Below are 26,619 nucleotides of genomic sequence, written 5' to 3'. Positions count from 1 at the left end.
GGGAGGTAAGGACAGAGGGAGAGGGAGAAGCAGACTCCCCGCTGAGCAAGGAGCCTGACTCAGGGCTCGATCCCAGGACCCCAGGATCATGATCTGAGCCAAAGGCAGACACTCAACTGCCTGAACGTCCCAGGCGCCCACAACTTTGCATTTTTATATAATATAATCATATGTAGTGATTACATGTAGTCACATCTGTCCTGTCACCTTTGCTGTATTTTCTTGGTTAGAAGTGAGTCACAGGTTCTGTCCGTGCTCAAGGAGCAGGAGTTAAGCAGGATATGAACACAAGGCATTGGGGATCATGGGGGTCACCTTAGAGTCTGTTGTCACGTAGGCAATTTAAGGGACTAGGGCTTTACTCTGACATGAGGGTTTTAAGCTGAGGAATCACATGATCTGACATGTTTTCAAAGGACACCTCTGGTTGCCATGTTGAGAATAGACTGAGGTGTCTAGAGTGGAAACAGGAGACCAGTTAGGAAGCTACTGAAAAAAAAATCCAGATGAAAGATGGGGGGGGGGTTCTGCTATTAGATTGACACCAACACAGTCCCCTTCTACTTCCTAGGGGTCCCTGGAACTTCCCCAGGGGACGAGGACAGTCCTCCCCCAGTGCCAGCCCCTCTCCCTCCTTCTCTCAGGGCTTGTCCTCCTCTTTCCTTAAGGTCTCTTAAGCCCAGCACACACTGGTTAGTCCACTGAAGTGAAGAGCAATCGGACTGCCATTCCATCTGTCAACAGAATGTTTGCTAAGTGTCTTTTGTCACTATGGCATGATGTTAATACTGTGAATACAAGGAGGAAGAAGACATGATGCGTGTGCTGGAGAAGCTTATGGCCTGGTGACAGTTATGCCACCACAGGTGAGATACACTCTGCCAGCACATGAACAAGGATGGGGGCGGGGGAGGAGGCCATGGGGGCACTGAGGGGTGCAGATCTAGGGGATACCTAAGTCTCAGGATATAAACTAACAGACATGGCCTGCCCCTGAAACACATTTTTGACACTGCCAGGTCAAGTTGTCTCTATTCTCCCATCCCCTAACCCCACTCCTACTGCCAGGCTACTTTTGGCCCTGTCCTAGAGAACCTTCCGCCTGCCTTGCTAATTCTTCCACCTAAAGCCAGAGTTAGGTTCCTCCTTAGCAGCTTTATTTACAGCTGGAGAGGGGCTGTTCAAGAGAAATATAATGTGAGCAACATACATGATTTTTAAGTTTCTAATGGCCATATTTTTTTAAGTTTTTTAAAAGTGAAATTAATTTTCGGGTACCTGGCTGGCTCAGTTGGTACAGCATGTAACTCTTGATCCTGGGATTAGAGTTCAACCACATTGGGCTTAAAGATTACTTTTAAAAGACGGGGGGTGGAAGGACGCCTGGGTGGCTCAGTGATTAAGTGTGTCTGTCTTTTTTTTTTTTATTATTGGAGTTCAATTTGCCAACATATAGCATAACACCCAGTGCTCATCCTGCCAAGTGCCCCCCTCAGTGCCCGTCACCCAGTCACCCCAACCCCCCACCCACTTCCCCTTCCATTACCCCTTGTTCATTTTCCAGAGTTAGGAGTCTCTCATGTTCTGTCACCCTCACTGATGTTTTCGCTCATTTTCTCTCCTTTGCCTTTACTCCCTTTCACTAATTTTTATATTCCCCAAATGAATGAGACCATATAATGTTCGTCCTTTTCCGATAAGTGTGTCTGTCTTTGGCCCGAGGTGTGATCCTGGAGACCCGGGATCCAGTCCCTCATCGGGCTCCCTGCGTGGAGCCTGCTTCTCCCTCTGCCTGTGTCTCTGCCTCTCTCTCTCTGTGTCTATGAATACATAAATAAAATCTTTAAAAAAAAAAAAAACAGGGGGTGGGGCACCTGGGTGGTTCAGTCAGTTAAACATCTGCCTTCAGCTCAGAACATGATCCTGGGGCCCTGGGCTGGAGCCCCGAGTCAGGCTCCCTGCTCAGTGAGGAGTTTGCTTCTCCCTGTGTCCCTCTCTGTGCTCATGCATTCTCTTTCTCTGTCTCTGTCTCTGTCTCTAGAAAATAAAATCGTAAAAAAAAAAAAACTTTAATTGGGGAAGAAAAAGGAAAATTAATTGAAATAATATATTTATTTAACCCGTATATCCAAAGTGTTATGACTTCAACATGGAATCATATAAGAAATTATAAGTGATACTTGAAAAAATTCTTTTTTCATTTTAAGTCCCAAAAGTTTATTGTGTATTCTACACTTACAGCACATCTCAGTGTGGATGCTAAATTTTTATTGGAAATACATGGTCTGCGTTTAGATTTCACAAAATTTATGTTGAAAAAGCAAATTCACACACCCAAGTTGTCTCCCACATACTTAAAGCTTTCCAATAACTGAATCAATTCTAAAACTGTATTTTGATATGTGTTAAAATTAAGTAACAGTTCAGTTCCTCAGTGGCACACGCAAGTCACAGTTGGAGCGCCCAGTGCCCGCCAATGACTAGTGGCTCCCAGGACATAGGAGGGGGGCCCGCATCCGCCACTCAGCTTCTGCCTTCTCCAGACACCCAGCCCCTACCGTCCCCAGATGTCCGCCCAGCCTTTAAACAACAGCCTCCCTTGCTCCCTGCACCCCCATCTCCAACCGCCAGGAGCCGCCCCTGACGCACACCCTTCCCCGGCTCCCCTGGCCCACTTTTCACCTGGTCCTTCTATTTGGATTCTCATTTCTATGCATACACATTAGCATAGCGGAAGACCAATTTGCGTACTGATTAGGCAGATTCACAGGCTTTCAGGTTCAGGAGGTGGTCTCCCCTCATTGAATGGGGCCCCAGAAAAGCCAGATCTTGCTTTCTTGTCACCCACTGGAGGAAACAGGATTTCAGTGTTTGCTTGGTCTCTGAGATGGGAAGGAGGACAGAGAGGGGGCCTGGGCATGGACCATAGTGCTTTGGGGGGATGGTGTGTGCCTGGGGTTTGTCGGGGCGGGGTGGGGTTGGGCACAGAGAGGACGTTTCACATATGGTTCATTGTGTCAGCAGGGATTAGTTCACATTTGATACTTTAACATTTTTGTAATTTAAATTCTTTTCCCCAGGCTGAATTTTTTTCAAGCTCCAGATCTCTACCTGCAATTGTCTTGATTTGCATAATCCCACCTCTGAGATTTAGTCTCGCCCCCCAGGACCCCCTCCTTGCCAGGCCCTGCTCCAGACCTCTGCTGGATATTCACCTCACCTTCTCCTAATCTTCCCACTTTGGGCAGCCGTCCTGCCCTGGCCTCCTCCTCCCCGGGAATGAGCCCCGCTGTGCTCCCGCTGAGAAGCTGGGATAATCCTCCCTGAGCTATTTCAAGGATTAGTCCTGTTGCTCTGTGCCCAGCTCCCATACATGTGGGATTTCAGAGCTGTGGACACTGGACCACGAGGGGAGGGGTACCGCGCCTGTAATGCAGATCCATGCAGGGCAGGGGCACCCGGGGCCAGGTTCCAGGTTTCTTAGGTACATGGAGTTTGGTGAGACGGACACTGGCAGCCTGCAACCCTAAGTATGGCCATAAGTCTCAGAGCTGGAGACATGAGAGCCCAGAGTCCTGGAGCCTCAATCTGTGCCTTGAAACAGACATGTGTGCCCCTCCTCTCCTCCCCATCACTTCACTTTCACGTACCAGCCTCATGATTACTTTCTTTTTTTTTTTTTTCATGATTACTTTCATAGACTGAGCACTTTTGCCTTCCTGAGGACCTTATGCCATAAAAAAATATTAAAAATTAGATTTTATGACTATGATGGCATACAGATGAATATATTAATATGTATTAAAATATCTTCCTGGATCTATGGTTCATTTTTCTCTTTTTATTTTAATTAAAATATTTTTTGTGGTCCTTTGAAAGTATTGTGATACTGTGCCTAATGGCTAAGTTGGCCTTGCCTGTGGCTCTGCTTCCCCTCCCCCTCTTTCTTTTCACAGGTAAGGAAGGCCTCCATTTTTAGAGGGAGGGAATGGAGAACTTCAGTGCTCCTCTCTGAGCCCAAAATGACTCGCTTGAGGACCTTATAGCTCTCCTACCACCCCTAGTCCTGGCCTCCTCTACAGTCTTGGTTGGTAGGAGAGCTGCTTCTCTGGGCTTCCTCACCTGGGAGAGCCTGGTGCTGAAAAAAAAAAAAAAAAAAAAAAGAATGCATTTGTGGTTTCATGAAGTCCTTCCTTGTCCTGCTGCCACTGATTCCAGGTAAGTCTGAGCAAATCTGAGGGAGCCCAATTTTGGCATCAGAAAGGGATGGCTTCTTCCAAACCCACTGGCTATAATCCCAAGGTTTCAACACATGCTGGCTCAAGTCCAGACTCCTTACTAGGATACATGAGACCCTCTTTGAGAGCTAATATTATATAGTGGATGAGGGTGCTTATTAAGAGGCGCACCTGCTGACCTTGGACAAGTTCTTAAACCTGTCAAAACTTCATTTTTCTCCAACTCTACATGAGAATGATGGGAATATTTTCCTCACCAGATTCTTGTAAGTACCCAGTCTTGTACGTGTACTTTTGTTTTTGCATACAATAAGGCTCTATACCCTTGCCAGGAAACGGGATTGTTATACGAGACACATAAACATAGGCGATCCCCCACCCCTTCTCCATGACTTAGATACCCAACATAATTGAGATCATAGATATAAAGTGCCACGTGCATTGCCCAGCACAGAGTAGGAGCTCCAAAAATAGTACCTAGTATTGTGGTCTGGCTCCCACCTATTTCTCAGTCTCCTACACCTCTCCTTTCTGTCTTGAACTTTGGCAACATCAAACTGCTTTTGGTCTCATCTCCTCTTTCCCATTCCACTCCCAAGTGTGCATTTTGGCACCTCCTGATCATTGCTGCACAAAACAACTAGCTCTTTCTTCTGGGAGTAGACTCTTTCCTAGCCTCCCCTGCAGTTACATGTGGCCACTCCAACAAGCTCTAGCCAATGGAGTATGAACAAGTGAGGTATGCCACTTCTGGACCTGTTCCTTCAAACCTCTTTCCCCTTCCATGGAGAACGGCTAACCTGAAAGCACCATGGCAAAGACGGTAGAACCACAGGTAGAAAACACCAATGTCCCTGAGTTAAAACATGGAGGAGCACCACCCAACGGATTTGAATGTTCTATTCATTAGTGAGACATAAACTTCCAGCATGCTTAAGCTACTATATAAGTTTTGATTTGATGCGGCAGCTCGTATTACCTAAATGAGTACCCTCCTGCCGCCTCATGTCCCTGGATTGCCTGTAACTCCACCCTGCTTCACTGGGGGTAATTCCTGCTTATCCTTTTAACTTCGTCTTTGGCATCACATCCTCCAGAAAGCCTTCCCGGAGCAACCTTCCAACTCCTAGACCCATGGTGAGGTATCTCTAGCAGACACAGCACAGTGGACCACCCTTTGTTCATTCTCTCTTTCTTCCTAGTAGAATCTCAATGTTGTTCAGGGCAGTAAGGTACCCAGTTAAAAATACCCATTTGTTAAAACTCCCTGGAAACTAACAGAGTCATGTGATCCAGTCCTGGCCAATAAAATGTAAGAGGAAGTTGCTGGCTAGAGATTCTTGAGGAAGTTTTTTTTTTTTTTTTTTTTTTTTTTTCTTAAGTAGGCATGGAGCCTCATGTGGGAGATGAGTCCCCCGGAGAGTGCGATCCAAGCTGAAATAAAGAGTCACTTAACTGAGCCACCCAAGCGCCCCCTTAGGGAAGCTTTCTTCTTTTCTTTTTTCTTTTTTTAAGAATAGGTTGGGTTCATATCTGCCTTTTCCTTTGTGCTTCCTGCCTTTCCACCTAGAGCTCAGCTGCAATGCCCAGGGAACAGAGCACACACTTTACAACCATAAAAATGACAGCCATGTGCTAAGGCAGAGTAGAAAGAAGATTCCAGGTTCCTCAAGGAACCCTGAAGCCATCATACCAACCCTGTGCTGCCTCCATCTGGTTCTCCTATAATGTGGAAATAGAAACTCCTAACGCTTAAACCTTGGAGCGAGGTTTCTATTTGGCACTACTGAAAGCGCCCCTGAATGCTCCGAGCTGCTGAGTGCCCTGTGCTCCCCTCCACTGCGTAGATGGAAACACAATCACACTCGCAATCATGCATTCCCTGTGTGCTGAGAGGATGGGGACCAGGGATGCGGTCATGTCCTCCTCAGCCACACAGAAAAGGTCAGCAGCCTGTGGCCTTATTGCCCCTCTTCTCATCCATCAGCGGAGCATTGGCTCTATGATCTCTGAGGTATTTTCAAGCTCTCGAGTTTTCTGACTCCATCCCACATCCAGTACACACTCCACACGGAGGAGGCTACAAAAGCAAAAGACCACAGGCTGGGCCCTCCATCAGAGAAGTCAGGAAATGCATTAGGAAAATAATTGGAGCTTACACAGCACTTCCCAGACCCTACCATCATTTATTTTTAAACGAGGAGAAAGTCATATAAAATGGGCCATTTTCAAGGGAAAAATTCAGTAGTGTTTAGTACCTTCACAGTGCTGCGCAATCACCACTTCTATGTAACTCCCAAACGTTTCCATCACCCCCAAAATAAAACTTTGCACCTGTCAGCAGCCACTTTCAATCCTCCCCCCGCCCCAGCTCCTGCCAACCACCAACCTGCATTCTGTCCCTCTGGTTTCCCTATCCTGGATATCTCCTATAAATGGAGTCACACAACAGGCCAGCAAGGGCAGGGAGGGCCTCAGTGTTCACACAATAGGATGACACTTAGCTTTTCTTTGCCCTGATGACTGAGGTCAAGGATTCCCACCACAGCTTCAGTGGCTGAGGTTAAATGTCTTTGCAATCCAGCTCCTAGGAAATCTTTAAAATCAGGTGTGGGATGAGCCTCTCAGTAGATTAGGTAAAGAACTTTAATGAACTGGATGGTCTGGGTTGGGGGTGCCATCTAGCAGCACTTTTGTGAGAAAACACAGCCAGTTTTGATATAGGGCAGTGGCGGTGTATGTGTGTGTGTGTGTGTGTGTATGTATGTATAGACAAACATTCTGGAGCACATACAAATTTCCTTTTGCATATGAATAATCTTTACAGATCACAAATCTTTACATATTCTTCCTCTGCAGCTTTCAGAAGGGGGCAGGGCAAGCAGTCTTAAGCCCGATTTATAAATGACTTGCCCGAAGTTGCACAAAGAATGAGTGGCAGAGCCCCAAGCCTGTATGCTCTCCTTCCCTAATGGCACACTTCCCCTGCTTTGATGTGGTTTGAATACCTTAAAAAAAAAACTTTAAAAACCTGTTCAGTCATTGCTCAGGTGGAGTGAGGAGAAAATGTGTTTGCAGGTTGTATTCGTCAAAAACAAAATACCATAGGCTGAGTGGTGGAAACAGCATACATTTATTTCTTACCCTCCTAGAGGCTGGAAATCCAAAATCAAGGTGTCAAGCAGATTTGGTTCCTGGCGAGAACTCTCTCCCTGGCTTGCAGATGGCCATCTTCTTGCTGTGTCCTTATGTGGTGGAGAGAGCAAGTTCTCTGGTGTCTTGTCTTTTCAGGGCTCTAATCTCACCATGATGGTCCCACCCTCATGACCTCATCTAACCTTAATTACCTCCCAAAGGCCTCATCTCCAAACACCATCAAACTGGGGGTTAGTGCTTCAATATATTAGTTTGGGGGGGGGGGGACACAAATATTCAGTCTACAATACAGGTGGAAACCCATCTCTTCCTCACCGATAGGGATCATATGCTGCAGCCAGCAAGAATTGGAATGTTCTTGTCAAAAAAGACTATTTAACCTAACTCTGCAAAGGGGGTGGGCAGCAGGGAAAGAGGACAACATTCAGAGAGTTCTAAGAAGAGAGTAATTTTGTAAGATTTAGCCAACAAAAATATCACGTACTTAATTTTGAATTTCAAATAAACAATAATTTTTTAAGCGTAACTATGTCTCATGCTTAGTTTGGGTCATATCTATCTATATATTCATTTTTGTTGTTATCTGAAATTCAAGTTAATTTGGTGTTCTGCATTTTTATCAGCAACCCTAAAAGACAGAGGCCAAGAACTTTGAGAGGAGGAAATGGATTTCAGGAGGGAGGGCTGCAGGATCTGTGAACGGATGGTTCCTTTCGCACCTTTAACTTTTTTTTTTTTCTTTTAAGATTTCATTTATTTATTCATGAGAGACACAGAGAGAGAGAGGCAGAGACACAGGCAGGGGGAGAAGCAGGCTCCACGCAGGGAGCCCGACGTGGGACTCGATCCCGGGGCTCCAGGATCGCGCCCTGGGCTGAAGGCGGACGCTACACCGCTGAGCCACGCAGGGATTCCCCCCCCCCTTTTTTTTTCATCTTTAACTTTTTGTTTAGTCTTGTCAAAATACTGCTGGCTTTTATTTATTTTTTTATTGTTGTGACACGTGCATAACAGAAACGTACCATCTCGGTTATCTTTAAGTGGCACCAAGTACCTTCACGCTGTTGCACAACCCATCACAACTTGCTCCAGGACTTTCCTGCCATCCCAAACTGACGCGTCAAAGAACACCGGGGCTGCGCAGCGCTCGGGGCAGCGGCAGGGCACAGGCATTTTGCTGAGGCCGTGCGAGGGGAGCCAAGCGGCGCGGGCACAGGAGCGGCCGAGGGGCGGGCGGCGGCGGGGCGCTGGGGGCGCGCCCCACGAGGTAGGCGTCCGCGCGAGGCAGCCGGGGCGCGGGGCGAGCGGCGGGCCCGGGACCGAGGCCGGTGGCCGGCCGCGCCAGCAGCCCCGCGGGGCCGACCAGACCCGGAGGCCGCGGGATCCCGCCACGGCGGCGGCGGCGGCGGCGGCTGCCCCGGGCGAGGCTGCGGCGGGCGGAGCGTGCACGCGCCCCGCTCGGCTTCCGTCCGCGCGTCCGTCCGCCCCGGAGGCAAAGCCCAGGCCGCGGGGAGCGCGGTTCCGGGGCCGCGAGCGGAAGGCGGCGAGCGGGCGGGGCCTCGGGCGGCCGGGCGGCCCCGGGAGGCGGGGAGGCGAGAGGCCGAGGGGCGGCGGCGCCAGGACCCCGCGGAGCGGGCGCGGCGGAAGCGCGGAGGCCGGGGCGGCGGGCGGCGCGCAGGTGAGGAGCGGGCGGGCGGCGGGCGGGCGGCGCAGGAGGGGCGGGCTCCGGGCCAGGCGCGCCCCGGCTCGGGGCCCAGGCTCCAGCCCTCTTCCCGTCGGGGCCGCGGGGTCCCGTGACCCTCGGTGCCCCCGCGCCCCCCGGGCCGCTCGGACCCCTCTGTCGCAGGCCTCCCCGCTCCGCGGCCTCCGCGGGGACCTCGCCCCGCCCGCGCCGCGCTCGCCTCCTGCCGGCCCGGGGCGCTGCGGTCAGCCCGGGGTGCAGGCCCTGGGAGCCGCGCGTCCGGGGCTGGTTCGCGGAGGGCCCTGCACTTCCCGCTTTGTACGCAGCACCGGGACGCGGGCGTGGTGTGTGCTCCTGGTCTGCGAGCCTCCCCGGTTTTCCCCAGATTCTGTAAGGCAGTGCCACCCAGTAGACGTGTGATGTGAGCCACACACTGCGATCTGGCAAGTAAAAAGAAACGGGTGAAATCAGTTTAGTAATAGGTTTTCTTTAACCCAGAGTATCTGAAATCTGGGGAGAGGGAGGAGCAGGCTCCGCGCCGGGAGCCCGACGCAGGGCTCGACCTTGGCATCCTGGGATCATGCCCCTAGCTGAAGGCAGACGCTCAGCTGCGGAGCCACCCAGGCGTCCCTAATATAAAAATTTTAATGGGATATTTTACATTTTTTCTCCCTAGTCAGTCTTTGAAATTCGGTGTGTGTTTTACACTTAAACTCTTGCTGTGGTATGCAGCGTTTATCACCGTCTGGCCTCGATTTCTCCCTGCTGACGGCCCAAGGATAGTTATACCCCGATCACTCGAGACCACCTGCCATTCTTTATACACCTTGGTTCGAGTTGTTCTGCCTGGCGTGCTGTCCCTGCACTGGGATGCCATTTCTGCCAAGAGGCTTTTTCTGACTCCCCTAACCTCTGGAGGGACGGGCAGCTCCGTCCTCAGAGCTTCTTCCCTAGCAGTGTGTTGTGCCTGACTTCGAGCACTCATCACATGGTGTTTGTTTTTGAGGCTGTCTCTATGGCTAGCACAGCGTCCTATTCATCTTTGTTTTCATCATGGCTGGCATCTAATAGTTGATTAGTAGATGTTTGGAGACGGAATGAGTAAACCACTAAGCAGCTGTTCTCAGTCTCTTAATTCTCGAAGGGACCTGCTACTTCCTTGTTGAGATTCGTCCCTGTATTCCCCCCTCACAGGCACGTACACATGCACACAGTTGGGGTAACTCACAAAGAATGCATCTCAAGATGAGCACAGAAAGTATCTTCTACCTTTTACCCTCTCTCGATGTTACAGATGGGAAAACTAAGGTACAGAATTAAGTTAGAGTGCCAGCAAATTTGCATCAATATGAATATAAGTGGGGAGTCTTCTTGACTGCGGTGGGTGGTCTCAGAGGGTTGGGTTTCTGGGTTAGGCATCAGCTGGCCCCACTTTGGTCATTTGCTAGGAGGAAAGAGAAGTGGGGACGTGGGGAATAACTCCCTCGCCCCGAGGAGGACCTGGCCTGAAGGCAGCTTTGGGAATGGGAAGCCTGAGGATGTCACTGCTGAAGAAAAATAGTGGAGGAGCAGACGGGTCTTTTCAGACAGTGAAGGGTCCTGGTGTGGGCAGGCAGGAGAGAACCAGCAGGGGTAGAAGGAAGGGCTGGGGAGGCCAGCAGAGGGAGCAAGGGAGTAAGCTCCAGCTTGGAGAAGATTGTGCGCTGCTTTGGGAATAACCACTTCTCTGCAGAGCGAGAAACGGCAAGAATCAGAGATTCAGAGAAGGCAGCTTGCCCACGGTCACGTCACACAGTGCTTTAGGCCCAAATGAAGCCTCCCAGGCCCTCCCTGTCGCACTTTACCCTGCTCTACCTCCACCTCTGTTGCAGTCGGGGCCCCAACATGGTGCCTCAGAGAACAGGCCTGTAGCTCAGTGCCAGGCCTGATTAATATCTTCCTTGCCCTCTTCTATGGAGGGGCTCTGATTAGGCCTATTTATAGGGGCCCGGTGCCTTAATATTCTGTCTGCGATGTGTCTTGCCAATCAAATCAGTGCCGTCTGCAGTGTGATTGCTGCTTTAGTGGCACCAGGGAGCAGAGTTAATTAAACCCAGTATAAATAGACTCTGCCCTCATCTTGCAATTGGAAGGAGTGTTTTTCCTTCTTGTCCCTCACCCCCACGTGCCCCTCCTTCCTCCTGGCCCCCCCTTAGTTGGAGCCTGGGGGAGCAGAGCCCAAACACTCAAGTATGCAGAGTCACCAGCCGTTACCTCTCCTGTCTCAGGAGATCTTGAGTTCCTCGGGGTCAAAGTGAAAAAAACCCACGAGTCCACATTTCCTGTGCTTTTCCAGACCTGGGTATCATTTGGCACTTGACGCAGCCATTCCCTCCACATCCCACCACCACCCCCAATCTATCCCTCTTTTTAACTCTGGAGCCAGGGTTTCTTTTTTGTTCCTCCAGGCTTGGAAGGTTGAACTGAGAGAATGTATGGAAAGGGTGCCTAGCAGAGCAGCAAGCACCACCTTCTCTGACTGCTTCTCTTCAGTCTCTGCTGTCGCTACCATTTTCCTGCCCTCATTTACTCAACAAGCATCAGCAGAGTACCAGCTCCTCAGAGCTCCTGGCCTCCCAGCTGGTTTTCTGCCTTCCACTCCCTGCCTGCACCGGCAGGACCTGTGGCAGACAGTTGGGGTGGGGGGCTGGGCTCTCTTCTCCCAGCACTTTACCCTGTGATGGATGCGTATGGGCAGTCCTCATGCTCTGGTTTCCACCCATAGGCACCATGACTCCCATGAGGACCCAGCACTCGTTGGCAGGGCAGACCTATGCAGTGCCCCTCATCCAGCCGGACCTGCGGCGGGAGGAGGCCATCCAGCAGATGGCGGATGCCCTGCAGTACCTACAGAAGGTCTCTGGAGACATCTTTAGCAGGTGGGTGCTCCGCCCCTGCCCCACACCTGACTGGGGGCTGGGCTGTCAGAGTGCACCCTCTGGGAGCAGCCTTTTTGCTGATTCTTGGTGATTTCAGTGGCTTCCCTGTGTCCCAGGGGCCCAACTTGGAAGTTCTTTCTTTCTTTTTTTAAATTTTATCTATTTATGAGAGAGAGAGAGGCAGAGACACAGGCAGAGGGAGAAGCAGGTTCCATGCAGAGAGCCTGATGTGGGACTTAATCCCAGGTCTCCAGGATATGGCCCTGGCCTGAAGGCGGCGCTAAACCACTGAGCCACCGGGCTGCCCTAGAAGTTCTAAGTGTTCATAGCAGCTCACTGCCTAGTGTCCCACTTACCCCCCCAGTTCCCTGTGGATCCACGGGCTCCAAGGGTGGTATTCCTTTCCCAACTTCTGCTCCTTCTCCCACGGGGGCAGGGGGTGGGTGCCTGTGCCCTCACTCCTTCCTGCGTATCACTTATACCCTCAACACTTCCAGGCACCATGCTGCTCTCCTTAGTTGCTTACAGCAGCAGTGAATAGGGCAGCGTCCCTGCTCCAGCTAGAGTATACAGGATTCCCCAACTATCCAAGTTTGCCTTCTGCCACTTTGCTTTTATGAAAACTCGTACCTGGGTTTAGTAACCAAAAGATATCTGAAGTGGACTCTCATTTTGATGAGATGATGATTGCTTTTTCGCTTCATGCCATTTCCGCTTATAAGAGGTTTCATGGGAACGCTGTGCTGTGGAGAGTGGGGAAGCCTGCACTCCATTGGGACAGACGGACTCTAACCAATGGCAGGATTGGGTCTTTGCTGTTGTGGTTGAGACCTGTTTATGAAGTAGTTTTGTGAAAACTGATGTTCATATAGCAGGAACCATATGCTACTGCCGATCTGAGTATATTAACTCATTTACCCCTCAGAACAACTTTGTGAGGAGGTGCTGGTTTGTCCATTCTATAGAGGAGGAAACAGAAATGGCTAAGAGACTTGCCCACGTGGCAGAGCCAGGGCTCACACCCGGGTACTGTGGCTCTAGACTCTGGAATTATGACTGTGTGTCTGTGAAGGAAGAGAAGGTACTATAGGAACTGGTAACAGGAGGCTTGATGTGGTCCAGGGGAAAGGCGTATATGAGGAAAACACATATGGGAAACTCTGAAGGGTGAATAGGAGTTATTTTAAGGTGGTAGATTGAGAAGAACATTCCAGAAAGAAAGAAAGGCATGAGCTGAAGCCCTGAGGTGAATAGGACCTGAATGGAAGCCTGAATGTGACTGGAGCAAGGAGAGTTGAGGGCTGAGGGGGACCAGAAACCAGTGAGTTATGCAGAGCCTTAGGGGTGATTGATGATTTTGAGTGGGAGTATGGTTATCTGGCACAATCCTTGTTGGGCTAGAATGATTTTCACTCAGTGTTATTTAACATGAATTAATGATGTTTGCTGTTCCTTGCAAAGGTCCCAGGTTTTGGCCTGCATATGGGTCCCTGTCTTTCTCTGGCTGGAAGAAGCTGAGATAGGGCTTACTTAGATTTTCTTCCTGGTGCCAATGCCTTCACATTGGGACCTTTTACCTACCCAGTGTGAAGTATTTGTCTGATTAAGGTCCCTCCCATAGTCTGAGTCCCCCTCACACATCCCTGTGTGTACCCCAGACCAGGAAACCCCTGCTGCTTCACCATGCAACCTCCCCTTCACCACCGGAAGCTGGCCTCCTCTGGGAAGCCTTCCCCAGCGGGGGCAGAAAATGGGTTCACTGTGTCTAGTTGGACTTGGTATAAACACCAGACCCTCTTATTCTCCAGCCTTTGACCTGCCCACCAACTCACCTACCTGCCCCGAGCCAATCCAGAATATAAATGTATCCAGGGGGCAGTGCCCTAAAGTGCTTAAGGGAGTTGGCTCTGGAGCAGCCCAAGCAGGGCTCCAGTCTGGCTTCCTCATTTGCTTGTCCTGTAAACTTGAGCAAGTTACTTAATCTCTCTAAGCTTCAGTGTTCCCATCTACAAAATGGCAGTAATGATGCTACCTTCCTCATAGAATTGCACTGAAGATTAAATAAACTAAAACTTACAAAAGAATTAAAGCACTTGGCTTCTAGTAAGCATTCGGTAAACATCCCTCCCCCCTTTTAAAGATTTTATTTATTTATTCATGAGAGAGGCAGAGACACAGGCAGAGGAAGAAGCAGGCTCCCTGTGGGGAGCACAATGCAGGACTCGATCCGAGGACCCGTGATCTCGACCTGAGCCGAAGGCAGACGCTCAACCGCTAGGCCACCCAGGTGCCCCAACATTCCCTCTTTTTATCTGCTGTCAGCTCTGCTCCTCTGCTGCCTGTGCTGGCCCTCCATTAACTTGCTACCAATAGTAATGGAAAGTGTTACCTGCCCTTTTTGTGCTTATATTTGTGCTTTCTAGGCCCAAGGATCACATCAGCGAGAGAACACAGGCCTTTAAGAGCCATTAGTCCCAGATTATAGACAGCCCGTGCCCAGTGACTGAAATGGAGGCAAAAAGCAATCTGTCAGAAACGTGTTTTCTCACCAGGATTGTAGTTATTGCTTGCCTTTCTCTAAGGGGAGCCCTGGACTTTTAGTGTACATTCTTTTCCCTTCCTGGTATTCGGCACCTGTAGACACTTTTGTGTCCCTGTGCCCGTCCATGGAATGAGGAGGGGGCAGGGGATCTATCTCCTGGGAGAAGACAATGTGTTATGGGCCCTCCAAGCGGGTAGGCATGGTCCAGGGAGGTTAGGGCGCCTCTCAGGAGCCCCGTAGCTGAGCCCAGTTTCCCCAGTCACTCCGCTGACCTTCCACCGTGTGCCAAACCTGCTGGACCCACCGGGTCCTGACGACGCGTACAACCTGGTTCCTGCCCTCCAGGATCTTGTGGTCTGGAATGGGAAAACAGTAAGTCTAGATGGATTCTTAATTGTGTAACGTGAACTGTGTAAGCTTCTAGGGATCTAGAGAAGAGAACAAATTAAGTAAGAATTGGTGGCACATTCATCAATCACAACTCCCCGAACCAGTTTAAGCAAGTAGTAACCAATCAGTGGAGCGGGATTTGGAGTTGCAGGGCTTCATTGATGTCATCAGTACCTGACTTTTCTTTCATTCTGTCCCAGCTTGCTGCTTCTGGTTGGCCCCATTCCCAGAAGGGCCTTGCTCTCCAGCAGGGCCAGAGCTCATGCACTTACATTTGGGCCCAGGAGGAAAGAGGGACACCCTCTGTGTGAGCGTCCCTTCTGAAGGCCTGCTGGCCTGGCCGAGTTCTTTTTTTTTTTTTTTTTTCCTGGCCGAGTTCTTATGTCTTATCCCAGAGTCCATTGCAGGGCAGAGGGCATGACACACTGATTGGCTTAGACCCTGTTACATGCAGTACTCATGAGGCCTGGATTGAGCCCCACCCCTCAGTCCAGGGACTGAGACTATGGGAGCAGTGGGTTCCCCGAGGTGAAATGAGGGCCCTTAGTTGAGGAAGGAAGGAGTGGATGGTAGAGAGGAAACCTGCTTGCCTACCACATGGGTCAGGGAAGGCCTCCAGAAGGAGGGGGGCATGGACTGGGCCCTAGGAGGGGCAGGTGGTAGGTAGGCAGGGGTAAGAATGTTGAGTGTACAGGTCATCTGGTGGGGTCTAGAAATGGAAGCCAAAGGCTCAGAGGCTTGAATGGGGTACATGGTGTTACCCATGCTCCACAGGGGAGGCTGGCCTGAACGGGGATGTTTTGTCCTAGGAGTATAGACATTGCAGCTTACCCCCATATATTAAGCTCCTTCGCTGCAGAACAGGGTGTGAAGTCAGCTTTCTGCACGTCTGCAGGCCTTGCTTCCCCTCTGACTGTGCACCTTTGGGAGCTGGCCTCTTCCCTCCTTTCTGTGCTCTGTGGGGATGCACCATGGCAGAGGGAGTGGGGTGGAGGATGGTGGTGTGTGAACAGTTGGGATAAGGAAGGAAGGGCCCCTGGGGCTTCCCCAATGGGCCAGGGCTTTGCACTTGATTCAGGCCTTGTAGGGAGCCACGAGAGGTTCTGGAGCATGGAAAGGTGCAGCAGAAGAGCTTAGGGAAAGCTGAGCGGGCAGCTGGCACAGAGTGGCCAGTCGGGAGAGGGCGGCTCCCAGGGACGCACTGGGGGCTCTTGCTGCACTCCAGGCCTGGAGGGGTGATGCTGTAGTCCCAGGGAGCTGCAGGCAGGGAGGGCTGTATAAGAGACATTCCAAAGGAAATAATGAGGACAGATTGGGAACAAGATGAATAAAGGGAGGGGCCAGGGATAGTGGGAGTGGGGCGTGCCCAGGCCCAGCCTCATTCACCTGCCGGGCCGCCCCCCCTCCCCTGTCCTGCAGCAGTCAACACACTCCTCACAGGGTATTCATCTTCCGTGGACTTTTGCAATGGGGAAGTGACCCTGGCTTGGAATCTTCCCCCTCAAACTTACTCCACCTGCTTGGATACCTCGTGCAAAAGAAGAGGCAGCTGGCTTTCAGTCTGTCCCCCCCTCCCCCGCCCCACCCCCGCCTGCCCGTTCCCCCATTTTGGTCCAGCCGCTCAGCCCCAGGTGGCTGTGCCCAGTTCCGCAGGTAGGTGAGCTCTTGGAAAATCAGCATTCCCAGCTGGCCTCCTTCCTCCTCCTCTGCCACAGCAGGAGCCACGGGGAGCCTGAAGAGAATGACAAGTGCCTCTCTGGTGCTCCTGGACCCACGGCTCTCCCTGCCTGGATCAGATCGTTCCCTCACCTGCCCCCATCTTCACCTGGGAGAAGCCAGGCCCCAAAATAGCTGCCCGGAGATGTCACCTGCTTCACATGACTGAGATGACGAGGCAGAGGAGGGCTAGGGTGGCAAAGAGGAGCTGGACAGCTTCCATGTGTTGTGGAAGTTGGGGTGCTGTCCCAGTTGCCACTTCACCTGGGGAGCCACTGCCTGGGGAAGGATTCCCTTTCTCTGCAGAGCTTTTCCTCCTCCTCTCCTTTGTCTTTCCAACCCCTCCCTCCCTTCTTTGGCTCTTTCCCACCCCCTCCTTCCCTGCCTTCTCTCCCCTCCTCCCTCTGTCCTGATTGGCACCTGGTGGCTCCCAAGGTTAGGAAGGCTCAGTCAGCTGCCTGCATAATTAGCAGATTATTCCTAATCTCAGCGGTGAGAGTGGTGAGTGGGGGAGGTAACACTAGGGCAGGTCCTGGGTCACAAGGCCAAGGGACAGGCCAGGCCAGGGGAAGAGAAGCAGCAGCTCTGGGCAGGAATGGTGCTTCCCTCCCCAGCAGCCGCTATGGGAAGGTTGGAAGGCAGGAGGGCCTGCTGATCACCCAGGGGCCGTGACAGGAAATCGGCTGTGAGGGAATGGGGGTCCTCGTTGGAGGTGGGGACTGGGAGTCCAGGCAAGGTCCTGGCCACCCTGTCCCCTCCCTCCTCCCATGCTAGGAGGGCATCGGTCCCTATGGTGCTTGGGTGAGTGCCGCCCACCCCAGCCAAAGGGGCTGCACTGTTGCCGTGCACACTGCCTCCATGGGGGTCACTGCCTCCATTGGGGTCCTGTGTGAAGGGCTTGTTTCCTGGGCCTGGAACATCCCCCTCCTCCTCTGCTCAGCACTGCCTCTTCTTGCTTTCTTCCAAGTTCCTGGAGCCCCTCATCCTTCCTAATCTTGTGGGTAGGAATAGCAGATGTTACTGGAGTACCCCTAGTATGGGACAATAGGCACACAGTTGCTCATTTTAACCTTTATAGTAATTCTGTGGATAGATGTCACCGACCCTGTTTTGCAGCCGAAGAAGCCTGAGGCACAGGCCAGTTACATGACTTGCTCCAGGTCATGCTGCTGCTAAGCAGATGTTAAACCCTTAGGTTTGTGGGGCCTAGTAGTCTCTTGTCCCTGGGAGACTGCAACCTTCCCGAGGGCAGATGTGTGTTCCTGAGTCCTCTCTGTCCTAGGCTCTGAGCAGACTGACTGAACCAGTTCTGTCCCTGACAATGACAGGGGCAGCCCCAAGGCAGACGTGTTTTGGGGACATGGCTTCAGTGATAAGGTTGGAAACTGAGCTGCCTTGAAGCAGACCACCAAGCCAGGGGGCGTAGGTTAGGAATGGCAAGCAAACCCCCTTCTTGCCACTATTCTTCCACCCTGGTGGGGGGCACTGCTAATGGGTCATGGCACTCCGTCCTGGCCTCATGTGGCCTCTGGTCCTTCGTAATGCCGCCTTCTGCACTGCCCCTGCCTGCCAGTGAGAGCCTTGGACCTGTGGTCTGCATTCTTGGCACCATGGCTCTGACCGTTAGAGATTAGACTCTGGGGGCTTTGAGCAGGCAGGCTGTAACTTAGACTTGTTGGCTCTTGCATAGGAAAAGAACCCTGGAAATCCTGTCTTCTTTCCTTTGCCCCACACAGCAGTCTCCCCTGGAGCATTCTTGACAGGTGGTCATCCCACTGGAATGTGGTTTGCAGAGCTGTGTAGCTATTTAATAGAAAGTTTTCTGTGTGCAGAACCGAGATCTTCCTTATGACTCCACCCACTGGTCCTCATGCCACCTTCCTGGGCAACAGAATAAGTCCAGTCATTTTTCCACCTGACAGCACTTGTGAGGGTTTTGATATCTGGAAGGAATTACCATACTCTCCACTTCACCGCACCTGTAGCCAGAATAGCCTTCAGTCGTCTTCGTAGGACATGAGTGTCTCACCCCCCCACCGTCCTCATCACCCTCCTTTGAATGTTCTTTCACCTGTCACTTTTCATCCAGCCAGTATTTGTTACATGTCAGGCACAGTCCCAGGTGTTTGAGGCACAGCAGTGAGTAAGACAGACCCTACAGTCTAGTAGGAATTCAGCAGCATCTTAAAATGTGGACTGGATTGAAGGGAACACTGCTGTGGAGAGGCTGGGACCCAGCATTAGGTTAGTTTATTAATCTGGGGTCTGTTTTCTCTCTACTGCCTCCAGAGTGTTGAGGTCCCTTGTTTACTGAAGGAAGGGAGGAGGGACATGGAGCTATGTGCCCCAAGATCACACTTCCTTCTTAAGCTGCTGAACACACTTTTTAGCTCATACCAAGCTCTAGCTATCCAAAACCTCAAGCTAACCCTCCATCTTCTGTGTTTGCGCCCTGGACTTTTTACACCTGATTGCTGGACTTCATCCCTTGTCAACTTCATCTTGTTGACTGCAGTCCATCCTTCCGGCCTCTCAAGATTATCTGAGTCTAGATTTTTCCATGCAGACTGTTTGACCCTCCTCCTGTTTACTGACCTGGTGTTGCACCAGCTGGATGGGGCTCTGGCAGAGACCTTTGTGCGAGGCTTAAATCAGGCCATTCTTCAGCAGTGCCCTTTGAGTGCTGCTGCTCATCTGGCTCTGATTTTTTCCTAAATGTGCTCTCCTCCAACCCCCACAGCTCCATCTTGTCCACAGGATTGTGTGAGAAGCCGTCAGAAACCTTGCTGACTCAAGATGTGGTGTGCTTAAGGTTTTCCCCTGCTACACCAGTCTAATAACCCTGTCAAAAAAAGAAATGCTGTGAGTTTAGAACAATGCTGACCCCTGGGATCTGCCTCTTTCTCCTCGAAGACCCTTGATTTAATAATCCATTCTGGAACTTTGCCAGGGTTTGTTAGGCTTTCTGTTTGCAACTTAGATCAGCCCTTCTCTCCTTGATGGAAGAGCCGGAACGGAGTAGCCTGTGTCCCTCTCCAGACCTGCTGTCCCTCCCACGCTCCATGTTGATGTCAAGCCCAGCAGGCGTAGAACCAGTGAGGTGGCTTTGGCACCCAGGGGCAGAGAGTGGCTGGGCTGGGAGCTGGGGAAGTAGCTTGTGAGTGTGCATGCCTTTTCCTCAGTGGATGCAAACCTTTCTTCCTGCCAGAAAAGATGGAGCTCATGCAAGTCTGGAAGTTCTGCATTCTCTCACTGGGAGGAAACTCTGCCCTGTGTTTTTGATCTCCTTTGCCGCCTACTCAGACCAGTCTGTCAAGGATGACTGACCTGCTTGGAGTACCTATTTGTACCCCAGGCCCCCACCTCAGAGCCCCCTGCACTGCAAGGAGCCAGGATAATCAGGGAGACCGCAGGAACCAAGACCCCTGGGTTGTGAAACAGGCTGATCTCATGGGTTCTCAGGGAGGAGGGGTACAATCTTTTAGAATTGGTGGGGGTTGATATAGGAAGATTGGTCCAGAGCCTTGACTGTTCAACCTTTAAAGAAATCCTGGACTTCCCTGGCTGCATAGTTTCTGACCCCAGAGACAGGGGGCCCCTCTGCCATCTGCTGTGGCCTCCACCCTTTCCCTGTAGACTTGCGATGGCGGTTCTGCCTTTGTTTCTCATTTGTGGCTCACTCCTGCCAGGTGAGTGCCGACATGTGATCTCTCTGAATGTGAAGCATGATGGTCGTGGGCAGGGGCTGGTGTTCTTAGAGGTGGGGAAGCAATGGGGAGGAGGATACCCTGGCCCCTGTTTAGCCAGTCACCACTGCAGTGAGAACCTTGCCATTGCTCAGTAATGTGCAACAGTGTGGGGCTCATGTGCATTTACGTTTAGAGCATGTGGTTGTTAATCATTCAGGGAGCCTCTCCAGGTGCCAGCCCTGGGAAAATAGGGAACCAAGCCAAGCCCTTACCCCATTGGAGCACACCTAGGCAGTAGATGCACGTCAGGTGGCTCTGTGTAAAAAAGTTGGCAAGCGACAGGTGCATTTTTAGAGTCAGTGTTCAGGAAGGCTGCATTGAGGACGGAATGAAGCTCAGTGAAGCGAAGAAGCCAGCCACATGGGTGTCTGCAGGGAGGGCACTCCATTTGATGCAGAGGCCACGCACTAATACATCTGGCACATTCAGGGAATAGCAGGGCACTGGTGTCACAGGAGCCTGCTCATCCGAGAAGGGCGAGTGGAAACCTATGAGTACCCTGACCACAACCACAAGGACCATGGTGACCAGACTTTGGATTTGCCCACGTGAGCCATATATTGTGTGTCAGGGCAGTTCGCTGTGAATGGGTCTGGGACTTGAATCTAGGCCTGGCCTTGCCCATCACTCATCCTTGTGAGCTCTCTTCTCCTCTGGAAATAGGCGATTGTACAGGAGTCATGGCGATTTTTTCTCTGCTTGCCCTGCTTGAGGCTGTAAACTCCTAGAGGCAGGAGCCCTGTCCCTGACAGATGGCATGTCCCAACACCACCCTGGGGCCAGGGTGATTGCCCATTCCTATGCAGAACTGCAAGAACTCAAGAGTTCATGTCTAAATCCTTCAGGTTAGGGATTCGTGCAGAGGTCACCTGGGCAGTTCAAAGTCAGCCATGACAAGGAGGTAACACTGTATTCTAGGGCCCTTGCCTAAGCCCTCAGCTCTGCAAGTTTGCAGGTAGAAGCAGGGGTGCAGGAGGCTGCAGGGACTTGGGGAGCAGCCCTCAGCTCCTGTGATTTTTTTTTTCCCATGGCAGGATCTCCCAACGAGTAGAGCTCAGCCGGAAGCAGCTGCAGGCCATTGGGGAGAGGGTCTCCTTGGCCCAGGCCAAGATCGAGAAGATTAAGGGCAGCAAGAAGGCGATCAAGGTAGACCGTGTGGCCCCGGTCCCCACAGCCAGCAGGCACCCCCAGAAACCCCATCCCTACCACCTCCCCCTGCTTCTCACACTGCCACCTTGTCCAGCCATACCTCGAGCTTTCCTTCTGCTCAGGATCCACCCTCCCCAGACCCACCCTGGACTCTGGAGCATCTCGGGCGCCCCTAAAGAACTGATCTCTGTGTCCCTAGGTGTTCTCCAGTGCCAAATACCCAGCTCCAGAACGCCTACAGGAGTACGATTCCATCTTCACGGGTGCCCAGGACCCAGGACTGCAGAGACGCCCTCGCTATAGGATCCAGAGCAAGCACCGCCCCCTGGATGAGTGGGCCCTGCAGGTCTGAAGGATTCATATATTGAAGGGGGATGGGGGTGACCAGAGGTGGCCAGCCCTGGCTGTTGGGGAGGAACTGAGGGTTCTGTCCCCTAAAAGGATTTGGACTGGGATGGGTGGTTACTTTGTCATGGCACTGCAACCCACTATCCTTATTACCACCCCTGCCCCCACCAGGAGAAGCTGAAATACTTCCCTGTGTGTGTGAACACCAAGCCAGAGCCTGAGGATGAGGCCGAGGAGGGGCTTGGGGGTCTTCCCAGCAACATCAGCTCCGTCAGCTCGTTGCTGCTATTCAACACCACTGAGAACCTGTACGGCACATGGCGGGGCTCTGGAAGGGTGGCTGGGTGGCCTGGCATCGTGGGGGAGCCTGGGGGCATGACACTTCAGTACAGAAGACTATAGAGCCGAACAGTTTGATTTACCTTTTAAGGCCTCAGAGTCTACAGTACAAACTAACTGGCCCTGATGAAGTAAGAGATGGGGCAGGGCCATGGGCCTAGAGCAGACATGGCGACTGCTCGACATCCACCCCAACTCCGTAGGTACAAAAAGTATGTCTTCCTGGACCCCCTGGCTGGTGCTGTAACAAAGACCCATGTGATGCTGGGGGCAGAGACAGAGGAGAAGCTGTTCGATGCCCCTTTGTCCATCAGCAAGAGGGAGCAGCTGGAGCAACAGGTAGAGCTGGATGATACCTGTGGGCAGGGGGTATAGTGGACTAGAATGTGGCCCCGCCAGCACCCTCTTAGTGAGGGGCCTGTCGAGCCCCCTACTCACCCCCTGCCTTGTGTGGGGATGCACGAGACCCTGCTGACTGCCCCCTCAGGCCCCCACCTAATCCTGCAGGTTCCAGAAAACTACTTCTATGTGCCTGACCTGGGCCAAGTGCCTGAGATTGATGTGCCGTCCTACCTGCCCGACCTGCCGGGCATCGCCGATGACCTCATGTACAGTGCTGACCTGGGCCCCGGCATCGCCCCCTCCGCCCCTGGCACCATTCCAGAGCTGCCCACCTTCCACACAGAGGTGGCTGAGACTTTCAAGCCAGGTGAGCGGAGAACAGGAGTTGGGCAGGAACTCCCTTACTTAGCCACTTGCATCCCTCGGCACCTCACTTTCTCATAATTCTGTTTCAGACCTGGAAGATGGGGTACTAACAGCACCCCCGCCGCCGCCACCACCACCCCCACCTCCCCCAGCCCCAGCTGTGCTGGTCAGCGCTCCCCCACCCCCACCCCAGGCCATAGCCTCCCCTGGCCAAGGTGCCAGGGAGGACAGCAGTGGCAGTGTGTCTCCTTCAGGTAGGAGCAGCACCAGGGTGCATGGGGGGGTCAGGGGCGAGGGGGCATGTGCTCTTTGAGGGGTCCTCCAATTTCTGGATCCCTGAAGGGTTTTCTGTAGGTTTAAGTGGCCATAGGCTTTCAGAATAGATCTGATGTCAAAATCTTGTCCCACTGGGTTCATGAAATAGTGGTTTTCAAACTGTGTCTGGAGCTCCCTGGAGATGGGGCTCATCTCCAGGGCAGAAGGAGTCTGGATGTGGATAGGTGGAGCTGTGGTACCCCCCCCCACCCCGTTCTCACTTAAACCAATGGGAAAAGGGTGGCTACCAAAAAAAAAAAAAAAAAAAATGGAAAGCTGCAGCAACAAAATATCCATATCTTTAAATTGCAGGATTTCAGTTTTAGCATGACATCTCTAGTTTCTCTCCAGCACCCAGAGGTGGCACAAAAAGCCCATGTTGGCTCATGTGTCAAGTTCAGACACTGTCCACACATCGAGGCTCCCACGGGGTACATCTGCAGTGGCCCTTAAACCAGGTGGCATCAGAGAGGGACGGGGGGGGGGGGGCAAGGAGGGGGGTGCCTGGCCATAGGTCTGACTAAGCTCAGGCAGATGCAGGCAGCATTCAGGCTGCTTATGGTCTCCCAGGGCTCAGCTTCACCCACTGGCTTCCTTTTTCAAGAGGAAGAGCCCATTCTCACAGCCAGGCTTGAGCAGCCTTCTTTCTCACCATGCCTTTCCCAGCTACCATTCAAGGAGCTCCAAAGGAAGTGGTAGACCCCTCCAGTGGCCGGGCCACCCTGCTGGAGTCCATCCGCCAGGCTGGGGGCATAGGCAAGGCCAAGCTCCGTAGCGTAAAGGAGCGCAAGCTGGAGAAGAAGAAACAGAAGGAGCAGGAACAAGGTGAGGGGATCCTTGGCCCGCTTCAGTAGGAAGGCTCTAGGGAAAGGGCCACCTTCTCTTGGAGCTAACACCAGACTCCCTGACCACCCCAAATGTCAGAGGAGCAGCCCCTAGCCCACCTGCCCCATGCTTTCCCCAGGGTGTCTGCAGGAAGCCCTGGGTGGCCATCCCTAATATACCTACCTTTCCTGCCTGGGCTGTGGGTTCCTTCCTGGGTTTGTAGCCTGCTTAGAGCTTTCTGCTCTAAGTTAACAGGAGACAGAGCCTCCAGCTATGACAACAGAGAATCTTGAGATTCTGCTGGGAGCTGTCCTGGGACATGGCTGAGGCCCTAAGCTGCTATAGAGACTACGGACCTGGAGGGTCAGCTCAGTCCTGCTTCTCCAGGCCCCCTCAAGGCTGCAGGTTGCACGTGCCATGCACCCTAAATGCAGCCTGAACAGAGCACCTGGGCACAAAGCCACAATGATCTGGCCTCCTGAGGTTGAGTCCCAGCTCAATTTCTGAGCTTTGCACTCAACCTCAGGCAGATTGCCCAGCCTCTCTGGGCCAGGTTGCTCATTTGTACAGTGGGGCCATTCACACTTCCTGCTGTCACAGAGTAGCTAGGAGGGGCTGGCGTATGCTGACAGTGAGCAGAAAGAGGAGATAGGTCCAACCCTGAATGGGTCACCCCAGGGGCAGATTTTGTCCTTGGTCCCCTCATCCTTCCTCACCATGGCTTTTCTGTTACAGTGAGAGCCACAAGCCAAGGTGGGGACCTGATGTCGGATCTCTTTAACAAGCTGGTCATGAGGCGTAAAGGTAGGAAGCAGAGCCTGGCTGCCTTCCCTGGGCTGGGAGTCTCAGGATGTTTTCTATCTTGCAGATTCTGCCGTTCTTATCCTGTTCTTAAGTTTCTAGGGGCTGGGTGAACTGGTATCCCAAACCAATCACCCCCTCACTCTCCATCCACCTCTGCCCTCCCAGGGATCTCTGGGAAAGGACCTGTGACAGGAGCCAGTGAGGGGCCAGGAGGAGCCTTTGCCCGAATGTCAGACTCCATCCCACCTCTGCCTCCCCCACAGCAGCCACCTGGAGAGGAGGATGAGGATGACTGGGAATCCTAGGGGCTCGGCCACCCTTTCCCACCAAACTCAGGTTTAGTTACTGCCCTCACATGGACACAGCGGGGTGAGCTGCCTGCCCTGCAGGTCTCTCGGCCCCTGCTGCCTGTGGAGGACTGTCCCAGGCCTGTGCCTTAAGGAGCTAGGTGGCCAGCTTCTGAGGCTAGGTGGCCGAGAGCAGGGAGCCCTTGCTCTCTGCCTGTGGTCTCCTCCAGCTACAGACTGAAATAAATACATGAATCAATAAAGAAGTATCATGCAAGAACCGAGTGTAAACCAGCAGTGCACCTTTAATTAAAGAGCTATGGTTGTGCAGAATGAAAGCATCTCCTTCAAGCCAGCACCTGTCCTCCTGCTCCCACTGGGCTCAAGCAATGGGGGCAGAGCACAGAGTGGACCAAGGCCCCTTCTGGGTCAGGGAGAGCAGAGAGGTGGTCAACTGGACGGGCGGGGGTGGTGGGGGTGGTGGCTGCAGATGGGAGGATATCTTCACACAGGGAAAAACATCTCTGTGATAGACACGGGATCTCTAAAAATAGTCCTGCTGGGAGCCTAATGGCCCTTGGCATAATTGCTGAAGTCAGGGAGGAGGTGTCTGAAGTTTGCTCAAGTGGCTTAGTGGGAAGGAGGTGCCACCAACTTGGAGGAGGACCTGGAACCAGGCCAGCTATGGAACAGGTGCGGGACCAGCACTGTGGTTGGGGGAAAGAAAGACCAGGACACAGAGAGCCTAGCAGGTGGGGGAGCTGACACATGGCTCTCTTACCAGTTCCTAACACAGAGAAAGAAGATCGGGTTGAGGTAATCAGAGGCCCCTGGGCAGAAGGAGCCCTCTGGGCAGCTGGGGGCTGGAAATAGGGAACATTCTTAGGTTTGAAGAGAGGGTGAACATCTAGAACAGCAAACTGTAGCCAGAAAGGGAAAAGGCAGGAGGGCATGTTCCACCTCACCTCTGGGAGAGTGGACACTGAGAGACGGAAGGACAGAAATGTTGCAATGGGAGGCTGGCCAGGAAGTGGGGCAGGGAGCTGGACTCTGGGCCACACTGAATGGGCACACAGATTCAATCCAGGGAGGGAGAACTGCCCTGGGGTGGGCCCCAGGATGGCCAGGACCCGATTTCTTCAGAATCAACCTGATTTTCTCCTAGTGGCTTTTCCACCTATGCCTGGTCCTGGCAGCCCACTCACCCCAGAAAGGGGCTGGGCTGCTCCAGCTTCATGTTCTTAGGCTGAATCCCCTCAGAGCAAGCCCAAGACAAACATTTCAAGTGGGCAGGGAGAAGGAAAAGCCTGGCAACAGGCAGCGGTGGGCCATCCCTCAGGAAGGGACTGACTTCTCACGATGAAACTGGGGAGATAAGGAAAAGCAGTGAGGCACAAGATCTTGGGGAGGGGCGGGGGGGAGTGCCTCCGAGGGCAGGGAAAGGCAGGACTGAC

General features: G+C 52.5%; 2 protein-coding genes and 1 long non-coding RNA gene across 4 annotated transcripts in view; 1 reads left to right on the top strand and 2 right to left on the bottom strand.

The window, feature by feature from the left end:
- Positions 1-7,352: 7,352 nt before the first annotated feature.
- LOC112669090 (uncharacterized) lies at positions 7,353-8,776 on the bottom strand. Its single transcript, XR_004809636.2, has 2 exons — positions 8,417-8,776; positions 7,353-7,483 (listed from the first exon to the last, which is right to left on the bottom strand). It is a non-coding gene; the product is annotated as an uncharacterized LOC112669090 (long non-coding RNA).
- Positions 8,777-8,938: 162 nt separating this feature from the next.
- On the top strand, positions 8,939-25,456 carry WASHC1 (WASH complex subunit 1). The gene is made up of 11 exons (XM_035706815.2): positions 8,939-9,072; positions 11,840-11,993; positions 21,425-21,536; positions 21,739-21,885; positions 22,059-22,195; positions 22,430-22,565; positions 22,734-22,935; positions 23,024-23,188; positions 23,916-24,074; positions 24,810-24,878; positions 25,044-25,456. Exons 2-11 carry the CDS (start codon positions 11,845-11,847, stop codon positions 25,181-25,183), a joined length of 1,416 nt encoding a protein of 471 aa, XP_035562708.1. The 5' UTR covers positions 8,939-9,072; positions 11,840-11,844; the 3' UTR covers positions 25,184-25,456.
- The window catches only part of DDX11 (DEAD/H-box helicase 11), a 35,104-nt gene continuing 33,935 nt past the window's right edge, over positions 25,451-26,619 (bottom strand). For both annotated transcript variants that reach the window (XM_025461786.3, XM_025461787.3), the window contains one exon: positions 25,451-26,530. In XM_025461786.3, coding sequence (XP_025317571.3) covers positions 26,501-26,530 — 30 coding nt within the window. In that variant the 3' untranslated portion in view covers positions 25,451-26,500. The remainder of the gene's footprint in view (positions 26,531-26,619) is intronic.

The sequence above is a fragment of the Canis lupus genome, chromosome 27 (assembly GCF_003254725.2).
Source record: "Canis lupus dingo isolate Sandy chromosome 27, ASM325472v2, whole genome shotgun sequence".
Taxonomy (NCBI): Eukaryota; Metazoa; Chordata; class Mammalia; order Carnivora; family Canidae; genus Canis; species Canis lupus.
Note: the sequence above shows the minus strand (reverse complement) of the source record. Positions and strands in the feature narration are given on the sequence as shown.